The 21813-nt window shown below is 43.0% G+C and overlaps 1 protein-coding gene across 14 annotated transcripts in view; it reads right to left on the bottom strand.

The window, feature by feature from the left end:
* Nucleotides 1–21813, bottom strand: part of EML1 (EMAP like 1) — a 135606-nt gene that overhangs the window by 79290 nt on the left and 34503 nt on the right. The window contains exon 1 of one of the 14 annotated variants that reach the window (XM_080394568.1): nt 21296–21316. The exons of 8 other annotated variants lie outside the window; for them this stretch is intronic. Coding sequence is in view for 5 of the 6 variants with exons in the window: in XM_080394575.1 (XP_080250701.1) it covers nt 3922–3988 (67 nt within the window). In the remaining variant the exon portion in view is untranslated. Of the gene's footprint in view, nt 1–3921; nt 21262–21295; nt 21317–21813 lie in introns of those variants that run through there. 5 more of the 14 variants (XM_080394575.1, XM_080394569.1, XM_080394566.1 and 2 more) reach the window with 5 other exon arrangements.

Raw genomic sequence — 21813 nt, 5'->3', positions numbered from 1 at the left:
TAAAAAGATGCTACAAGTTGTAAACAGATCAAGGATAAATTGTCACTTTCTTCTCTAAGTCCAGACATGCGTTTTGCAGAGGACAGGAATCATAGATTTCACCCTTTACATTATTTTATATGCCTAATAATCCTGCCCACAGCCATTAGCATGAAGGCCATGTTTATTAGGTCATTATTACGGCTATAAATGGATAAGGAATTGCAGTCAGAGGACCCACAAACCTCTGCCCACATTCTACGTGCCTCCCCAACCTGCCTATAATCACGACTGATCACTCTTGCAGCTCAATAAATCAGCTGGAGGCAAGATGAGCACTGTCTAGAATTCCAGTACGTGCCTTGCTCTGTAGTTTCATGTCCAGCATGGCTCTCTCCATCAGTTTTTAAGCAGACGCTAAAAACCTCGACGCTATCTTGCCTTATCAGGATCCTACCACTTTTACCTTCAGCTTAAATAACATATTACTAACACCCTGATTGACTGCAGATAAACATAATGGCTTTCTACCTAAGAACTCCATAAAAGCTACATCAATAGCAAGGAAGGTACCTATAACCAGGCACAGTTAAACAAACTTTATTTTTCAACATGCAAAATAAATCAACAGTATTGTTCTTTACCTAGAAAGTGAGATGAAAGTTGAGAACTGCCCTTAGACAGGCATGAAAATGAGTTATTTTAGTGTCTGTCTTAAAAATAAACAAACAGAATAGGCACAGCCACTAGCAAAGCACTTTGTGTATCTGAAGAGACTGTCCTCTGAAAGTTAAGAGGGAGATTTCAAACAAATGTGATAAACTCCTCCAAAGTAGGTATGTATTTTCCTCTGAGTTTAGAGCTAAGGAAACTAAGGCAACAAGAATGAAATAACTTGCCTAAAATCACAGTGGAAGTTAGTATTTCTTGCTTTGATACTATCTCAGACTGACACTTGCGTTCATTAACACATTTCTCAAACGCCAACCCTACCCTTACTGCTCTGTAAACCAGTTGAAGAAAGTAGGTGTCTTTGAACTAGCTGTGCTAAATATTTGCCCTAGATTTTAGACAGGCAGCTCAAAATGAACATATTTTCCTCACCTCTTTCTTCTCTTCCTTCTTTCTTCACTTAACGTATTTAAAATACCTTATTAAACAATCATGCAGACTAGATCTGCATATGAATAAAAAAGTGGAGTGGGGGAAGACCCAAATTCTTCTCCTGAATCCAGAGCCCTTTCTAGAGCAAAAGGGAAGCTTGGGGTAAGTTTGCCCTCATATTACTCCTTTGCACTCTGACTAGGTCCAATAGCGAAGATCCCGTCCCTCACCCCCATCACAACCTCCTGCCCACCACTGCTCCCTTCCTCCTCTATTCCTTCTGTGGCTGCCACTCTCCCGAGCAGGGAGAAGGGACCAGGAACACTTCAGGAAAAAGTTCAGCCATCCTTGGACCCAGGCTAGAGTTCAGTCGTTACCCTACAGCTGATCCACAGTTATTTTTACAGGAGAACAGGCTTTGTATCCTGGTCTTTCCAAACACAATACGTACAAGGCAGTCTCTTCATAGTTTCTTCAGTTTGAGACCATCAGAAAATTCCATCGTGTCTTTATTTGTAAAACTAAAATGAAATCCTTTCTTCTAGGTTCAGAACAGCAAACCTTACAACATACAGCAATGACCACTTGGAGTGCTTACCAGCCATTTCTGTATTTCACTTTACCCTATATCAAAACCACATTTTCCTTTACATCTCCACCACTTTCTTGCTCTCTGTTTGGTTCTTCTTCATGCCTGCTCCACTCACAACTTCACATCATCTTTCATACTACCCATGACACTTACAAGAGCTTTCCACTTCCCTGTAAAGCAATTTTCTTTTCCTTTTTCAACCTCAAAAACCTCACTGGCATCCTCTATCTGTACTTTCTTCCTCACGGGTCATGTGTGTCTGTGTGAAGTATCTGATCACCTCAAGGCAGTCTCCAAGGCCTTATTCTCTTGTTCTTCTTCGTCTCTTCTAATACAGTTTCAATGAAGGCTAACACATAAAAAGTTTCTGAATTCAACCAGTTTCTTTCATAAACACAGAATAATACAAGTTTACAACAACCCTTGAGCTCACTGTCTACAATGAGATGACAGCTAGGCAAGCAATATTGTCAGTAACACATTCTAGAGCATAGTATTTAAGGATTAACTAAGATTTTAAAACCTATGTACAGCACAAATACATATGGCTTATTTCCATCATGTGTAATAGGTGCTCAGAGTTACAAAATCAATGTGACAGTTCTCAGAAATAAGCTACTCTGCTTATTCAAACTATTCAGAAAGTGTTGCTACTCCTACTGCTCCCACATGCATGCTACAATCATGCAAAGTATGACGTGTGACACTAACAAAAGCAAAGCCCAGGGATTTTAGTAGGAAGACAGCTTGCTTATAAATGGGTTAGGCTATAAACTCTGAAATACATTGCTGCATGTTTGGGGGGGTTTCAAATACTTAAATGAAATATTTACTAGGTTTAGGCAAAACAGGCATCTGCTATTAGCGTACAACCCCTGTACAGAGTCATAGTTTTCTCTCCTGAAAAGCTCTGAGAATCCGTACGGCGTCAGCACACAATGCATAGCCCCCATGCACCACTCATCACGCACTGAAAAACTGCTCCCGCAATCTCAAAGTCTGCACGTATTAGTTTTCTGCTAACCTGTCCCTTTCTCGCTCCACACGACAAAGAAAATCACGTGGAATTTATCATCTTCATTTCTTCCAAGAGAAGAGGCAGCTATGTTTGATGCTGTTGCTGTCATGATGCAATTTAATATGAACCTGACTCCAGCAGCTCAGACAGCGGTAGAAAGCCAGACCACTACTAAAATCTAGAGGAATAAGAGCTCCACAAATCAATTTTCAATGAAACATGGGATTACAAATGCTCGCAAGTTTGCTGTTAGAAAGCAATAACTAGACTCAAAATAAGGTGGTTTTGAGCATAAAGTTTACTATGAAGAACTCTTTGTAACATTTACAATACCAGATTTATTTCCCCCCAAACAACACTAAACACCAGCTAGCTGAATAATCCCAAATACTATGCAGGCCAATCCCCAAATACCTCCTCTGAGGATCCTGGCAGCTCCTCGCCTCCTTCTTCCTTTTTTACAACCTGTCACTGCAGCCCAGCAGCTCCGGTCACCCCACCACCCTGGCGATGCCACCACCACCACAACCCCCACCTTCCAAGAGAACAGAAGGAAAAATCAGTTCAGGTCAGCTACCTGAACTCTGCAGGGGGATCAAGCCGGCCAAAACCTGCCCCTGGCTGGTGCGGAGGGCGGCGGGGGGGTCGGCGGGAGGGCGCGGAGCGGGGCGCGGGCGGAAGGGCACCTGCCTCCGCACCGCCGGGACGGCCGCCACTGCGCGCCGCAGGGTCACCGGCGTGCGCTCGCAGCTCGGCTGTACACACACACACAGAGACACACAGACATGTGTGTGCAGGTTGGCATAGGCGCAGCGGGGACACATAGCGGTGGGTGATCGCTCGGGCTACCAGACCTGCCTCTGAGGCAGGCACACGCGTATCTATGATACATACACACGTTCGCACACATATCTGTACACGTCCCCGCGGCGGAGGCGCAGAAGTTGCTCGCAGGGGCACCCCGCGCCCAGGGCTGGCAGGTTTCCCGCTGTATAACGGGGGAGGCTGAGGGGGGTGAAGTTTCCTCCCTCCTCCTCCTCCCGCCCCTCTCCCCGAGTTACGCCGCGCGGCCAGGCTGGCCCTGGGCGGCGGGGGCGACGCCGGCAGCCTCGGACAGGCCCGCTCCCGGCGCTGCCTTCCCCGCGCCGGCCTCCGTCTCCGCCCCGCCGGGGCGCCGGGACCCCGCCGCTCGCCGGGGACGGCCGCGGGAGGCGGCCCCCGCCCTTACCGTTGCAGAACTGGAGCAGCGAGGAGGTGTCGTAGAGGCTGCTGTAGCTGGAGAAGCCGTCCTCCATCCTGCCGCTGCGCTCCCGGCCTCCCCTCGGCTGTCCCGGCGGCCGCCCGCTGCCTCCTCGCCCACACGCTGAGGAGCGGAGGCGGCTGGGGCCGCGGCGGCCTGCTGCCTGCCTCACTCAGTTGCCATGGCAACCCATTCACTCCGCCGCGGCTGGGGCGGCGGCCGCTCCGCCGCTGAGGCGAGGGGGGAGACCCGCGGGGCGGGGCGGGGCGCCGTCACGGCGCGGCGGCGGGGGGGCGGCGGGGGCGCTCTCCGCACCGGCCGCGGCGCTGCTCCGCGCCCGGCGGCGGCCGGCCCGGGGGCTCTGCGGCGGGCGGCGCGGCCTCCGCCCCGCGGCTCGCAGGCGGAAGGGAGATCGCGGCGCCGCGGCGGCGGGGCCCTGTCAGAGCGGGCCGGCGGGGTCTGGCGGGAGGGGAGCCGCCGGGCGGCGGGGAGGGCCGGCAGCGCGCAGCGGGGAGGCCCGGGGCACCGCTAGGGCGAGCGGGGAGAGGCGCCGCGTCGTTCGGCGGCGCGGCCATTTCCCCTCAGCGGCTCCGCCGAGCCCCCGCGCCGGGCCGGGCCGGGCCGCCCCCGCGCCGCCAAGCCCGGCCCTCGTCTGAACGCGGGGCGAGCCCCGGTTCCCCGCGGCGCCGAGGGGCCGCGCCAGCCGCCTGCCCGCGGGGCGCGCCGAGACGGGCTCCCAGATCGGGGCGAGGCGGGGCGGAGGCGCCTCCCGGCCCTGCGGGGGGCAGCACCCGCCGGGCGCGCAGCGAGCGGCACGGCCGTGCGGAGCTGGGGAGCGCCGCGCCGGGCTCCCCGCACACGCTGCGCGGTAGCTGCCGGGGCAGGGCGCCGCGCCGTGAGCTCAGCATCCCTCCTCGCTGCGGCCACTCGCTGCTTGCTGCCAGGTCGGTTCAAGCTCCTCTCGCCGCTTGCACTGAAGCAACAGACTGCGTGTAATAGCACCTTCTGGCCTCCACCGATTTCGGTGGCGATTCGGCTGGCTGCAGGATAGAGTTGTCAAGATAATGCTGTAACTGATACTCTCTTACAATAACGCACACAAAAAGATACATACTGTAATTTGTTGTGCCGTTTTATACGATTTGGGCTGTCTAGTTTGAAGAACGTTATACATTTTTCCTGTACAGGATACTAAAATAATTCCAGCTGGGTTTCATACATTTATCTAGGTTTAACGTCCGTTCATGGTGAGATGAGGGTAGTGGCACAAAACCAGTGGCTAGTAATACTGTAAAATTACCTTATGCCTTATGGGCTTCAGTTTCTGTGCGAGGGATGTTGGAGTGTCCGGTGACTGAAAGGCGTTTTTATTTCAAGCTCCTCAAGGGACACAAGAAAAGTAGTGCATTGCTTATCTTTAGCACCTTTGATCTTAAAAAGATGTCACAGCACTTTAAAAAGCTTGTCTTCAGGTCTCAGTCCTTTCAGGAGCTTTTTGCAGGGGAGTTCCATCACGCAGATCCATTTACAGGCATGGGTTTGGTATATACGAGTCTTTTCACCAACCACTAAACCATGGTAGTGCTAACACAAAAATATGCTGTAAAATTAGGCAGAGATATCAGTTCCATATTAAAGCAGAGTGCAAAGTGCTCCCTCCTGAATTGCCAGTGCCAATATCGGTAGAGCTGATGTCATCTCCAACACAAGTACTTACCCAGCCTATAGTGCTTAACTTGTATCTGACAAAAACAACGGCATTTTATAGCTATGGGCAATAAAATAACAGAAGTTTGTGGTAGTTTAATTATATAAAAAGGCATGGAAGAGAGAATTGCTTCAATGATACTGAAGACAATAGATTTTCTTAATGTTTTAAATGAGCCATGATTCTTTCTCATCTTTAAAATTAACACAGATCCCTTAGGTTTTCTCATGACCTTTTCATTCATAAGCCATCAAACTTTTCAAAGACTTCATAATCTAAAAAATTGTACACACAGAAACACATGCATGGGATTTTTGGCAGACAAGTTACAACAATAGAAAAATTAAGCTTATTTTGAATACAATTTTTAATGAAGAATCTCCTTCATATTAAAACACTATTACCATGATTAAGTTATTCTTTTGAGGTTGAGAAGTGGCTTAATATGCTGATTTTCCACTAGCTGGAAACAGTTTCAGCACAGGTGGTGTGCATGACATAAGATATCAATGTTAGCTTAACCTGTACCTCCGTCAGATGTGCAAGTTTTGGCAAATGAGTCTATGAGGCCTATGCTGTCTAAAAGTATTATGTCTGTAGTAAAAAATGTGTTGACAGTGAGAGTGCTACAAAGATAAGAGTAGTAAACACCCAATAACTTTTATGATATCTGCCAAAGCAGAAGAAAGGCCAAAAAGGGGCAATGCAGCTCCACTGCAAAAAGCAGAAATTAAAAGTCACTTAGAAACTCAAATCTAAACCTGATCTGAATGCAGCATCATTAAAGGAAGATACAACATCTAAAACCTCACGATAGATTACCCACCAAAATTAGTGTGAAGGTGTCAGTGAAGCCTATCAGCTCACCATGCTGCAAATCAGCTCAGTGATGGGACAGAAATGATCTCAGCCCTGGTCTCTAGGTGCTGTTATGATGCCATTATATTCTGAGAGCAAGGATCAGAAAAGGAAACCCGTTTCATAGTTTAATTGCAATGATTTCAAGACCTGTTGCAATCTTAATACACTAAACTGCCCCACAAGGCACAAAATGAAAAAAAAAAAAATCAGTCTGGCTGTGGGAACAATGGGACAATGGATAAGGATGCACTAATGCATCTCTGGGAATTCTGCCGGTATAGTGAAACAAAGAAAACACTTATTTTTATTGTCCATTTTTCAGTAAACTATACATTTAATCATTTGTATAGATCAAAGCTAGTGCACCAGAAAATGGGAAATCATGCAGATGGGAGTGTGGCATCCCATACACAACACAGTGGGACTGGTGTATCTGGAAGGGATTTGTTGCCATATGTTTGCGCATGCTTATTGTTGGTAGTGTCAGAAACCGTGATGTTACATTTTTGAAAGCTGTATTTTGTAACTAATGATTTAAGTTTCATTTCTATTCAGTAGTGTAATACAAAATATTATTTGCTAAGTGAAAACAAAAGAGCTTTTATCCATCCCTAGCTGAATTTTCAGGTGTATAATTCTCCAATTTTAGGACAAAGAAGCCTTGTTTTCACTCCCTGTTAATAGGCTATAGTCAAATAATATTTATGATCTTTGTATTCCTCTTCCTTTTTTATTTCTCTTTCTTTTGCATTACTAATAAATTAAAAAAGATACCCTGCAGCAGGTTCACATCAGAAGTGTCATAGTTCATAACTCTCAACAGTATAGAATTGTACAGTGTTATAACTAATGATACTCTCAAATCAAGAGCAAGCTGTCCCAGTCACCATGTCAATATGAAACAAAGAAATCTAAGTTACAGTATCCTTTTAAAATTACTAGAATAGCAGACACTGATTATATGAGTCTTATACCCATACTGTTTACATTTAGCAATAATATTGAGGCAAAAAGCCAAATATAAGCACATTTCACCTGGCTGGTAGAGAAGGACTTTTGAAGAGGGACTTTTGCTTCTGGGTCATTTCTGTGGCTCTGTCATTTGACAGCATCAGGCTGGTTTTGCCATTTGCTGATAGCTTGGATGGCCTGCTCTCATACCTGACAACTGTGCTGGGTGCCATTCATTGCCTTCTGCGGGCTTGTTCAGGGCCTGGGATGATGGCACTCGATAAGGGATGGACATTGGGATTTGGATGTCGGTGGCAAAGCCTGCTGTGCAGAGCTGCTAATGGCAACAGGTGTAGTGGGTCCTTCGCAGAGGTTACAGGAGATGAAGGCTTGGTTCACCACCGGGGCTGGAAGGTTCTTTCAGGTCAGCACAATGCATGTGTGCTGAACAGATCAGGAAAGCTTGGATGGCGGCTGCACACGCTGATCTATTTTGTAACCAGAGAGATCTTCATCTGGCAAAGCACCTAGCACTATCAGCAAATGTGCTGATTTTGCTAAAAATTGTCAGTGGATATAGCACCTATTTTACCATGACTAACTTCTGAAGACCCCCTCAAGCTCTTTAGCGATCATCTGATTGGTCACCTTTACTGCAGCATGATCAAAGGGACCTGAGCTCAGTTCTGTAGCTCACCATGTTTCCATCCAAGATTTAATCCATTTCACCATTTACAGTCTTACTTAATGCAGCAGTCAGTATCTGCTCAAGCCTGGAAGGTTTTAAACTGCATGTTTGTTCAAGTTTTGCTTTTCCTCTGTGAGTTAGAGGTTTCACCCATTAAAAAACTGAAGCACTGCAACACTTGGTGCCTGGCCTCAGACTGCATTCCAAAACACAAGGTACCACGCATGTGCTTCTCCCTGAATCTTACATCACTCATTCAATCCAGAAGAAATGGGCCCCTCTTCCAGCCATTCATTACCAGCACTGGGAGTTAAGTGGGCTGAAGGCTGGAGTCAGAGCACAGACCACATTTCACTGATGCCTTGCTCTGCCTCAGCATTGGAGGACACGGTGCTTCGGCACGGGGTCCAGCGCTGGGCAGCTGCAATGGCCAGCAGCAGCAGCAGCAGCAGCAGGCTATGCACCGCAGGAGCCCTCGAGAAGGAAGAACCAGTGCAGTGCCTGGGGTTTAGGCACTTGCAGGATGAGATCAGTATTTAGCAGAGAAGGGCTCTGGGATTAAGTTTTGTGTTTACCTGCCTGAAGTCTGCTGAAATCCTGATTTAGACAGATATTTTTTTCTTCTGTTTTGTTTGCCCTTTCTCTTCAGCAAGCAGCAGCAGAGATTGATTGTTTTTTTAAAGAGAATTTCATGTGGTGAACAGATTTTCATTCTTCAGAAGTAGCTTTTCCTCACGGCTAAACTATCTCCAGGTATTAGAGTGGGGGTCTCTGTCAGGATCGTATCATAAGCTCAGATAAGGATTTCCTCTCCTACTGTGGTGTAGGAAAGGAAGAAGTGCCTTGCCGCCCAGTCTCCTTTGTGAAAACACTTCAACCACTGGAATAATCGTTCATTCTAAATAGCAGAACTCCAGCGTTTCAGCCACAGCAGGGGTCTTCATGAATGTCACTACAAAGCGCACTTCATGCATGTGGGAAAGATGGGGTATAAGGGGAGGATCACCATTATGCCAGCACAGCCTGAGCGCATTAAATATACAATATAACAAATGTGGGATGAAACTATCAAAGGTATGCATGGTTTACAATCCAAATGAAAATATGTTGCAATATATCTGTATACATCATGTTTTGAATGACATATATTGGAATTGTGGAAATTTCCCTATAATTAGTAAGAATATTCTTAATCATAATGCCCAGAGGAAAAAAAAAAAAAAAAAAAAAAAAAACCAACAAAACCCAAAACATATTGCTTTGCAGGTTGATTCATTTGTAAATACAAAGAGAAGACTTTGAGGATGAAAAGAATAATCTATGACTCTTCCCATTCACAGATGGGAGGCTACTCAGCAAACAGCAGTGCTTTCAGACTTGCACCACCTTTTTGAATTAAGTGTTGTCTTTATTTTACTTACTTGGAAAATGAGAGGGAAAACACGAAACAGCCAAAGTCATGCCGGGAAGTTAGCGACAGAATCAAAGTAGAATAACTACCAGTTAAGTGCACTAACCATTAAACTACCCTGCCTGCAAACACTGAAGGTATTTATTATTAAATGCTTTCAAGCATAGTGCCTGCAATAGAAATACCTTTATTTTTATAAGGTCCCCGAACAAGTTGGGTCCAATGCACATCAATGTATGTAATGGCCAACTGCAGACTTACTACATCGATAGACAGAACATTATAGTACTGAACTGATAAGAAGCGAAATACACTACAGATACACAGGAATGCAACTCCTTTTCCACCTTCTGTGCAATCTGTGCTGATGGGAATAGCATTTCTGAGATATTAATACTCTGAGAGGTGGATGTGAAGAGGCACAATGATGCATGGCATCACATGAAAAATGATCCATCTGCTTTTGAAAATTACTCCTTTAAAGTTTTCAATTCTAGCTCAGAGCTGCAACCCTATTTTAGGTGGCTTTTGCCCTCAGTAGAGGCTGAAAGCTTCCTCTAGCAGAGCAGTTTGAGATCTGTGTGTTCAGGGGCACAAATACTACCTCGTGTGAGAGTGGCTTCTCTGATTTCATGTACAACAGCTTTGGCACATGTACAACAGCTGTGGCACAGGGTCACCAGCTCATCAGCCAAGGCACAGGAGGGTCATCCCTACAGGTCTGTGTCGTTCCCCACTGGGAATTCCCTCTCAGCAGAAGCATCTTTTCTGCACCCTCTGAAACCTCAGGGAGCCCCAGGCATGTAGGTATTGAGAAATCTTTTCAATAAGTATGAAAAAGAGATGCTTTTGTGTGTCTAGCACCACATTGATAGTTCTCCTGCACATGGCTGAGATCACTGGTCTTGTTTTAATTTTTATGTTATGATTATGAAGATGTTATTGTGATAATAAATATTCCACAAGCCTATTTTATGCATATATTTAAGTCATATTTTGTTACAATTTACTATCTGGTTTATACAAAGCCATATACAAAGTGATATAAATCTATGGCTTCTGAGTTCTATGACAGAAGAATAAGAGTAGAGCAAACTATAATGTAGAATTTTTTTTTTAATGGTGCTTAAATAACAGCATAGCAAATTGACTATTCAAGGTATATACAAAAATTGCCATTTTTAAACAGTGGTACTAAAGTAGTCCTTCTGTTCAATTTTTAGAATAAGCATTTTAATTTGACTGTAACAATTTACAAGAATGTGTAAAACCCAGAGGCAGAAAACAGGATATATGTCCAAATGATATATGTCAGCCACGCTGTGAGAGAGAAGTCTCTCTCCTCTGCAAACAGATATTCACAGCACCTGTGAACAGAGGGAGGTATCTCAACATCACTTTTTATGTTTCCTGGTCAGTAGGATGGTGGTTTAAACTTGTGCCTTATCAGAATGAATAGTAATATTTTTTCACCTTCCCATGTCACTGTTCCACTGATTTCAGGATCCAGCACAATTAAGGGCATCTCATGGGAACCAATGCATACTAGGAAAATTTACTGTCAGCCATGTAAATAATAAAGCACACATAAAAATGTATGTGTAAGATGAAGCACCACATCCGTTCAATATATTAAAGTTAGAAGGGCTAGCTAATCTCATTTATGTCACTTCCTACATTTGCAATAAGAGCTAAAATTGGTAATTTATGTTTCTGGAAATTTGCCCAGATATGGAAAATGAACTATGGCAAGTGTCTTCTGAGAGGTAATTGGAAAAAATACTGCATTTCTTCTAGTGATTTCATATGTTATTCTTGCTTTTAGTTAGGGATTTATTGGAAAAGCTAATTTGTGCTGCTAGACAAAGCATAGAAAGTAGTTCTGGAGAGTTTACCTGTAATCTTAACTCCTGTCATCACATATGCCCATTTACTGCCTCAACTAACTTAGCTTCATGTTTTGCTTATCCATCTCCTGCATCTTTCATCAAATACAATATTAATTGTTCCAAAAGAGGTAAGGGAAGAAAGAAGACAATATTCCATTTCTACAGCGTGGGTTATTTCTGCAATGGACAATAGAAATTCCACTGGTTCAAACTCATTGAATATCCATGAGCTTTTCCCAAGTGCGTGGAGGAGCAAGAGGGTGGAAGGCAGGATGACCTACAAGGGATAGGCAGGACATTCAGCCTACTACACTCGCAGATTCCTTTGATATCTGCCAGATCCCAAGACCACCTACACTGAGACCTTCATCCCTCCACTGCTTTTGCTGCCTCAGCCCATTTCCGCTTTCCCCATACAAGATCCCAAGACACAACCTCGGCATGGAATAAAACAGTTAAATCATCAGCTGATCTAAACTTGGCTGGCTCAAGAAAAAAGCAACAGGGAACAATCCTTTCCTACAGTTTTCAACACTACTTTACACTAATTTCCAGCATGGGCTGTAGCTTTTATTTTTGTGGATAACTATAGTTTTGTTTTGAATTAAACATTTTTATTTACTTTGGAAGAGAATTTGGCTTGGAAGAAACTTTTTTGTTCTGGTCTGTGCAATCACCCAAGGCCCACGATGTGATCAAAGCAATTTTGTATTGCATGTGTTTTTTCAATGTAATTTCTTTCTACAGATTCATAGCAAGTGTATCCAGAAATTTAGATAAATTGCACTTTTCATCTCCTTTTGACATATAAAACTTCAGAAATAAAATGCAACAAAGTAAATGGTTGAACCGAAGAAGCCTTCACTGAATTGCCCAGGGATGTCAATAGACATAGGGATTTAAATTGCAGGATCAGGTCCATACAGTAATAAAATATTTGGCTTTTGGGAAAAGAATGCTGGTTGTTCTTAAAAGACCTCTGCCAGCCAGTGCCAGGTGTAGGATTACTAATCCTCTTCAGGGGAAGCCATGCGTGGCATTCTTCTCTTTGGTGGTGGCATTGAAGAGAGTCCTGGACAGAGGAAAAAGTAATAGGGGCAATAATGACAGTCTCTGAATGAAGCCCTGAGAAACAGCCCAGGCCCTGCCACCCGGCTGCCAGCCATCCAAGCATGAAGAACAATCGTGCATTTGTTTTGGATACTGAGTTACCTAATTTAAAAAATGTTTCCTGATGTAGCCCTTTAATTCTTAAGTATTTCACCACCTGACATCTCTCTCTCAAGCTTTCAAAGAAGCAAGAGAAAACCAGAGCTATAGATAAGAGGAAGGATGGAAACTAGAAGGATTTTGCTATTAGCACAGTCATTATTAAAGAAAAAAAAGGGGGGAAGAAGACAACATCTTTTCAACTTTCTGATGCCCAATAACCCCTCCTTGCCCCACCACTCTCTGACAGAACAAATGCTGGAATAAAGAATAGAATGGATCTCAAAAGAAAAATATGTATTGTGTGCCATAAATTATACAAGCAGATGCAGCCATGAACGAAAGAATTAAGAACATAAACCCCCTGCAGTGTGCACTGTCTTATGAAGGGCTGGAGGTTGCCAAGGGACACTGCGTGACCACCGTGCAGTCCAGGCTAGGGTCTTGCTCTGAACATCAGCCTGCAGCCCTGTTGTGCAGGCACTTGCTGCCTTTTCCTTCAGATTTTTCCTCTTAAACAGCTCTTTTACATATAAGTACCTGTTTAATGAATATTTGGCCATAACCCGCTTATGGTATGTTTTACAGATGTCTGAGAAATCTTGCAATGAAGAATTTTGCATCTTTTCCCCAAACCTTCCCTTCAAATATTCTCACATGAAGGTAAATGAGTCCCGCTAGACTAAAGGATGGGTAGAATAGGCCAAGGGCCAAGTCTTCATCTGGTGTAACCTGGCAGAGCACTGTCAGTTTCAGCTTGATTTCATTACTTTTTATTTGTTAGAAAAAGTGTTATATAGCTTTATGGTGCTATATACAGCAATAATCAACAAATAACCTAGCTAGCTGCTTAATGCTTATCAGAGCCTTCGTTCAACTAAACAGGTTTTTGGCAAAGTCAAACCTCTGGATCCAGATTTTTCAGATTTACACATCTAGAATATCTCCCCATTCCTTCATGACATCTTTTATTTCAAGACATTAGCAGCTATTTTCTTATTCAGCAATAATTTCAGCAGGGGAAAAAAAGCTTAGCAATACTGATGTAATTTAGTGCCATGTGACCAATTAAGAAAAAAAAATGCATTTCAAAGAAGCTGACGGCATTCATTTCACATCAGTAAGATGTTTTAAAGAAAACCCATATAAAACTGTGTAAAAGGACATTTTTTCCAACATCACTCTTTTGAATGTCATTTGGTGACCATCCAAGAATAAGGAGTTAAATACTTTATGCTGGAAAAGAATATATATGGCTCATGATTTTTAGCTGTCGTACATGTGAACTTGTGGAAAATGATGCAATCAGAGACCAGAAGCACAGCAAAGTATCTGTTTGTATTCAGCTCTGCTGAACAGATCAGAACTGCTGGAGGACTGCAGAAAAAATATCCTTTTCTCTCTTGCTCATGCCCTCCATGGTCTACCTCCTGTTCGGAGTTATATCGTATTCAAGCAATACGATTAGGGGACAGTCTTGATATGGTTTAACATTTTGTACTTTTTCCATTTATCTGATGAAGAGATTTTGCTGTGTCATTCATTCATCATTTCCTTCCATGTGAAATCAGGAAATATAGCATATGAAGACTGAAACCCAGGGTTTTTCTATCCCTGCATGTTTTCCCTTGAAGCTCAGAAGCTCAAGTTATCCCGGTGTAGAGGAAGGAGAAGGAAATGCGGTGATGAAGTTCCTGGCTTCATCACAAGCCCCTTTCTGACCTGGCCAGAAGAAAGTATAGGGAAAGGGATTGAACTCTTCAGGATAAATATGGATGCACAGCAAAAATATGTTGAGGTAAAATCAGAAAGATGAAAGCACCAAACAAGATACAAGCAGGGACAGTGAGGTAACAAGATGTCATTCTACAAATACATACAAAGAAGACCAGGAGAGTGCTGGTCCGCTACTCAGGGGTGCAAGACAGTTATCGATAGATGACATGGGGGAAGTAGAAGGGATTAATGACTGGTTTGTATCTGTCTCCATTAAAGCTGTATTTCAACAAACGTGTTGCTGAAAAATGTAGTTACACCCTCCCTGCTCCACTCCATTCCCACTTCCTCATTGCCCTCCTGCATCCCACTGCCACAGCGACTTGTCAGGGCATGCAGGGATCCGGCTGGGGCAGCTGATCCAACTGAAAATTAACCTAGCAAATAGATGATTGTTACTAGGATCAATTAGTTCTGCAGTTCGATTCATCTCATGGCTGCACTGTATTCAGATGCCTTTTTTCAGATTAGCTAGGCTCATTACCTTCATCTTAGGATGCTTAATGGCCAGACTGATCCCAGGACAGGTAGTTATTGTCTCTGAGTGACTAGATATATAGGGTGTCAGAGGGTCAGAAATAGGAAAGCATGGTGCCTGTCTTTAAAATGGGGGGAAATAAGATAGCAGATTATCAATCAGTCTGTAAATCCAATTCTTGCCGCAACATTTAGGATTTTTTAAACAAACTATTTAGAAGATATAGGGGAGACTATCTAGAAGATAAAGGGGAAGTGGGCAGCATTCAGCTTCAGTTTTATGAACAAAGTCCGTCAAGCCAGTCGAGTTCTTTCTATGACTGTATTGTGCTGCGGACAGGGGAAAGGCAGTTGGTGTTGTATAACTCAACTTCAGTAAGGCTTTTCGCACACCCGTGATACTCCCATAAGCAAATAAGGAAATGCAGCGTTGCTGACCCTGCTACTCCTGTTCTAACAGGTATAAGACTATTCGGGTAATCATACCTAAAAAGTCATAGAAAATAGAAGGGTCTATGAAACATGATTCTGCACAGTTTTGTCCTCCGTCCCATTATAGTCCACGTTTTCATTAGTGACTGTAAAGGGAGCAGAAGACCCACTTAGTAAATGTGCAGGTCACAGCCTGGGAGCTCTGCAAGTATGCTAGTCAATAGGCAGATTAAACTTTAAAAAAAGGTCTTGGCAGCTTGAAGGAACTATCTGTAAAAGCAAGATGAAATGTACTAAGGACCAGTCCAAGGGACTACATTTAGACAGGCATTATCTGCTGAAAGATGAGTAATAACTGGTTGGGAAATAGCCTGACCAAGGGTAGACCACAAACCAAACATTGAGTCAGCTATGTTATACAGAAAGGATAAATAATCCTGAAAATGTATGAAGAAATCCTTCCAGCCTATTCAGCATTGATAACACCTCAGTTGGAACATTAAGTCCGGTTTAAATTGTATCAAGAAGATTCTTATTCAGATTAGACATCAAAATAAAAAAAAAAAAATCCAACTGTAAGGGCAGTAAAGCACTAGGATAAGTTGCCTGGGGAAGCTACAGAGCATCTGTGGAACATATCTAAGATCATTTTAGACAAATATGTATCCTGTTTGATCTGATATGTCTGGTCCTCCCTTGGACCAGATTGACCAGATGAACTTTCAAGGTCTTCTCCAGCCTAGGTTTCCTGCGATTCACTTCACCAAGTTACTGTCCATCCATGAAGCTTTCTGGGGAACAGTAGCTGCAGGCCCACTTCCATGGGCATTTTGCTGTTGTTCTTCTCATCTGAGGTTCACAAGTAATTGGCTGGAGTGCCTCAGATAATCCCATTTTGCTTACAAAATCTCTCTCAGTTGCTATCAAGCTGGAGTAATATAAATTAGGACATTGCTCCATTTTTCTGTTCTGAGGAGATCAAATCTTGCCTCCGTTTAAGTCATTGGCAATACGTTCCTACCATCCCCAAGAGCAGCTGATGAAGAAAACAGGTTAGTTTATGTTGTACCAGAAAATAAAGTGGATATACCAAAAAATCAAATCACTTTCCTGAGCACTCATCTACAGTGCTTCTGTTCTGGAGGCTACTGATGGAGAATCAGCCTTTCTTCTCACGGTCACTGGTGTGTGTCAGGTCAGGTCAACACGAAGCAACCACAGTCCACTAGTGCTTGTTATAAAATGAGCTAAAGCTCTGTTCCCTCTTATGAGAAGGTACAAAGCAGAGTCAAAACTTGACAAAAGATCACTATCGCAGTTGCAATAGTGAAATGCCAAAAGCCTGAGCAGGCATTAGGACTGAGGTGTCCTCACTGTCTGCTTCCAAAACAGCAAGTGGGCTGTCTGGAATCTCTTTTTTCTACTCTGTTCTCTTTTTTGGATCCACTCCTATAATGCTCATATGGACAAGCTAATGAAGTAAAAAGGCTGTTCACACTGACTGCGGTATTTGCTTTCAGTTAAAAGTGTCTAATTGCTGTTCAGCAGGCAAACACGTACACCTACAGAAAGGAGAGCTCCCTCTGGGTTTGTTGCCCCCGAGCATCTTTAATCAGCGCATCTGAAAATATTTTTAAGTGAGCCCAGCCTGTATTTGCCTTCATATCACAAAGATCTGCTAGGGACAGAATCAAATTTTTGGGTGTGTTTATGTTATTCCCTTGTATGAGATTAAAGGTGTTTATGCCTCTCTCTTCTCTGCATTCACAGACACCTACACTTAAAGGCATTCTGTACAAACTGTCTTCCCTTTCCATCATAAAAGAGTGATAATCTAATATGATTTATTTCCTAGCGGCACAACCTCCTAAACAGGCACTGAAGATATCATTAACCTTGAAGGCTAGACTATCTGTTTTCTGGACTTGCCCTTCACAGTGCTAACAGAAGTAGTTTCTGCAAGAGAAATTTGACTTTTACATTATCTAAGACATGCATTTAAATCCATAAAATATATGGATCTCTTATATATTCCAGAACCTAAACCACAAAGTTTAAAATGATATCTTCTCACTTATGAAACTCGGACTTGCCATTGTGCTTAGGTGTAATAGTTTGGTATTTGAGAAAGCTGTGACATTTGGATCTGTGTCCAACAGAGGGAGGTGTTCAGGAACACAGATATGGTCCAAAATCTTTTTAAGTTTAAGGAGTTTGACAGAAGTGAGAGGGGCACACAAATGCTAGCAAGCAAAACATACTTTACTATTGCAATTCAATTAATTTATCTGCTCTGTGAGAATTCAGGTGTGGAGTCACTGCCGGCTCGCACAGCCAGACCTACTCAGAAGATGTAGGATCAGACCAAAGGGGATGTTTTTGTGGGAGGACTTTTACATCAGAAAGGTGACAATATCAACTCTGTGTCGGAAAGGAACTATGGTTTTCTTAAAAAAAAAAAAAAAAAGCACTACTTAGTTCATACCGCCTGCTTGATGAAAGGCAAACTCAAGCAGAGGTCCAGTCTGGTAGGCAATTTGGTTTCAGTAAAAACCTGAAGTTATTCAGCTGCGCCTTCCTCACAGACAGTCACTATGGCAATGGGAAAATATTGTGAGGTATAGGAATTATGGGAATATGACTCAGAGAGTACAGAAAAAGGAACGTTCAAAAACATAATTCCCAGTAGGCACAGAGTACGCTTTTTAAAAATACATACAAATGGAGGATAATAATCTGGTACTGCTTTGCACTGCTGTATTTATTGGGGAACACGGTTAATAAATATGGAGCCACAGTGCTGCATGTTTTCAGCCCCTCTATTATCAGGGGGAAACAGAAGCTGGCGGCGAAGGAAACGGCGGCACTCTGCTCTGCTCCTTCCAGCCCCGCACCTTTCCCCACAGGACCGCCGTACGGCTGGAACTGCTTTTATCACTAAACGACATGTTTGGACAGGCTCAGTCAAGTCCGTGTGTGACTTCCGTGTCTTTTAAAAGTGGAATGACTTCTCCTGCTTGCAAAGCTGCAGAGGCTGGTGAGAGTCTCCTGTCTCACTGACCCTGGTCCCACCAAACTGGGATTTGCCCAAATACAAAGGAAGTAGCCCAAGGCAAGAGCCACCCCACAGGGAGACATCCCTGCAGAACATCACATGAACAAGGACTACCAGGCTAACCCAGCCCGGTGCTCTGGCTGGCCCAGTAGCAGATGGGCTTCAGCTTGCCAGACAACAGGCATTTGAAAAATAGCTTGTCCTCGGGAGAATTTTCTCCCCGGTTTTGCTCTTTAGTTACTTAGTCCCAGGAAGCATGGATGTAGATATTGATATATATATATAAATTTTTTTTCTCTGTGCTTAAAATAAAATTCTACCTCATGTAGGTAATGATGAATGCATGGCCTGGGTAAGTGGTAGGCGCTCTCCCAATCCTTTATGCTTTTGGCCTCAGTAGCACTCTGATGTAGTTAGTCCCACAGGTCAATTATGGATTGTGTAAAAGCCTTTCTTTTAATCAAATTTATGTTCTGCCCTTTACTTCACTTAATGTCTCTTCATCCTTGAACTCTGTGAAGTGCCAGATTAACTACTTTATAGCATTCCATTTTCCCGTACATCTCTCTCAAGCTTCCCCTTCAATTCACTCAAATCCTTCGATCGTTTCTGCCCTGAAGGAGGTGAGAGCTTCCTTCCTTGTGGGTTTCTGGGACCTGTGGAGTTTGGGGGCTGTCGCCAAGCTTCCCCTCCTGACCTGCAAGCCGCTGCTGCTGCATGAGAAATTCAGTGAGCTGAAGCAGTCCGCTGCGCCCTTTGATCCTGCTCCCCTGAGTTTTACTGTGGGAGGTACAACAGAGCCCTGAGGCATCAACATGATTATACTGTATTCTTTCACGTTAAAAATGCTGGCCACCAGTATTGTTGCTCAGCAACATGAAACTGTGTACCACTGCTGGCTTCATTAAACTTTAAAAATATTTTTCCTTGCCAACTGAAATAAATAATTGACGATGATTTCAGTGTATATTTAGCATGTCCTCTGGAATTCCAGTAAGTAGGTAAAACAGTTTTATATATCTAGAATTACGCAGAAATAGCTAACACTGGCTGTAAAATAAAATGGATAGCTGAAAAATACTTGCACTTGCATAGCAATTTCTAAATCGCTCAAAGGTACTCTATCAAATAAATGTCAAAACTCTGCAATTATTTCTTTACTGAACATGCTGCACATTCTTTTTTGCAAAGATCATTAAATCTTATTGTATAGTTTCCTGCTAGAAAAGACCACAATAACTGATCTTCTAACTTCTTTATTATATATATTTTTGCTAATATAGGCAATTGAACACATTAAGTATGCATAAATAGGGAAGAACAGATTTCAACATATGTGTTTTCTGGTTGAGTGATAGTGCCCAGGGTTGTTAAAAAGGAATGGGTTGTAAAATTCAAGTGTACTTTTTGTCGTCTAACTGATGAATTGTGTATTATTCACTTCTAGCATCGTTCCCAGCTAAAATAAATTGCTGGAGTCCTTATCAGCAGATTCTTTTCTATTATCTGCATGAAGTCCCAGTTTTATCTAATTGTTGGCATTACCAGTACGATTTTCTGCAAATATAGAAACATCTGGGTAAATGCAATTGCTACTTTAATCCATGAGAGGCGCATTTAGATGCATATCTGTGAGCAGAATGGAGAGAACCTGAGCTAGGGAGCTTTGGAGATCTCCAATCTAAATGACTGCCAAAATAAACATGAGTGGAGATAGAGGGATTAATCCTGTAATCCTTACTTAAGCAAAATTCCTGCTATCTTCAGCGAGATTCTCACTAGGGAACAGCTGTGGAAATTGGCCTAAATGAAGCAGAAATGGAAAAGGCCAAATTCTGCCCCTGGGTGTGTGCATGTGACTTCTGTAAAACCTGAAGTGTGACACCCTGGGCCTGGGATAATCAGCACATAAATTCCCACAAAGCTCTACGGTACCAAGGCTTTACTCGGTATAAATACCAGGCACATCCATACCCTTGCAGGGAAATGTTCCTATCCAGGCTTCACTAAGCAGCAAGAAGACAAGCGCAAACTAAAACTGACATTCAGGAAAAAAAATGTGCATTTTATTTAAAAATTTCTTCCATTTTAACCAATCCTAGGAGTGTTTGGAGCATTTGCCTTCACTGAACTCAGAGTTATTGCCTCTGTTTTCCAGCTGGGATGGAAAACCAACATGCAAAGTTAAGTGATTTTCCACAGACCACACAGCAAGTGATTAGTATCACGGGGACAAATTAATCTTGGGTGTAAATCCATAAAGATTAATGGAGGTCTAACAGGGATTAATTTGGCCCATCATCTCTAAGGATAGCAAAACCAATTAGGTGATGTCATTAATCTTCTGGTTAGTACAGGACTGTTTCTTAAGCAATACTGAAAGAAAAGCAATAGAACAGGAATGACCAAAGGGTCCACTAAAACAGATGAATTGGCCATTCCTTGGCAGAGGATTCGCAGCAGGAGCCTTAAATAGTGACAGCAGCCCTGATGTGCCCTCAGGCTCCCATCCCAACTGAGACAATCTACGACAATCATTTATTTGAGGATTGGAGCGTGTCAGCCCAGATTTCAGTCACTAATTAGGTTTATGTCTTTTCTTAGGGCAAGACTTCCATGAAACTGATTTGGAGTCAAATATATTTATTACGGCCCTGGGATCTTCAAATATTTGGAAAATATGAAGTAGTTAATGCCCTATAGACAGTAACATTTGAAAGATTCATAAATTTTAAACCTTCCACTTTTGGCCTGACAAAATAGAAATAAGTGTATGAGAAGGAAGTATTGCAAAATCTGTATAACTGACATGTTCTGAGATTTGGAAAAAAATATTTCCTTATTCACTGGTTGGAACAACACAAAATTTCCCATCTTAAGTACTGAAGATGTTCCTGATGCTTACCAAAGGATCAAAACTGGCCCACAGCAGAGAAGGATCTTTCTTCTGTTTGCCTCAGAAATTTTATTTTGAAGAGAAGCTAAATTAGACAGAAAGGTTTTTGTTAAAGGGTAACGACCAGCTATAACAAATGCATACAAAGCAGAGATGAACAGAACAATGAAAACTATGGCTTCCAGACCATGGTTGATGGAATTTATGGAAAAAGAACATTTGTGTCATTGGCAAAGTCTAGTGTGAGAACATTGAATAGGAGATAGTGATTTTGTGCCCAAAAGTTCTGTGCATTACCTAATAGGCCTGGTAAAAATGTTCCACTAGGATTTTGAAAGCAAAACTTGGCAACAGTGAGATCATTAAAACACTACAGCACAGAAGCCCTCATTCAAAATGTAATTAATATGTAGCAGGTTTTTCATTGTTATTAGGAGAAAAATATTCTAGCTGTAATAGGGATCTTCCCATCCATAGTTCTGTCTGAATAAGAGTTTCATGGCTGAGATTTCATAATCAGTGAAATT

Source organism: Falco punctatus (genome assembly GCF_963210335.1).
Source record: "Falco punctatus genome assembly, chromosome: 7".
Classification (NCBI taxonomy): domain Eukaryota; kingdom Metazoa; phylum Chordata; class Aves; order Falconiformes; family Falconidae; genus Falco; species Falco punctatus.
The sequence above is the reverse complement of the archived record's forward strand: the minus strand, read 5'-3'. Positions and strand labels throughout refer to the sequence as shown.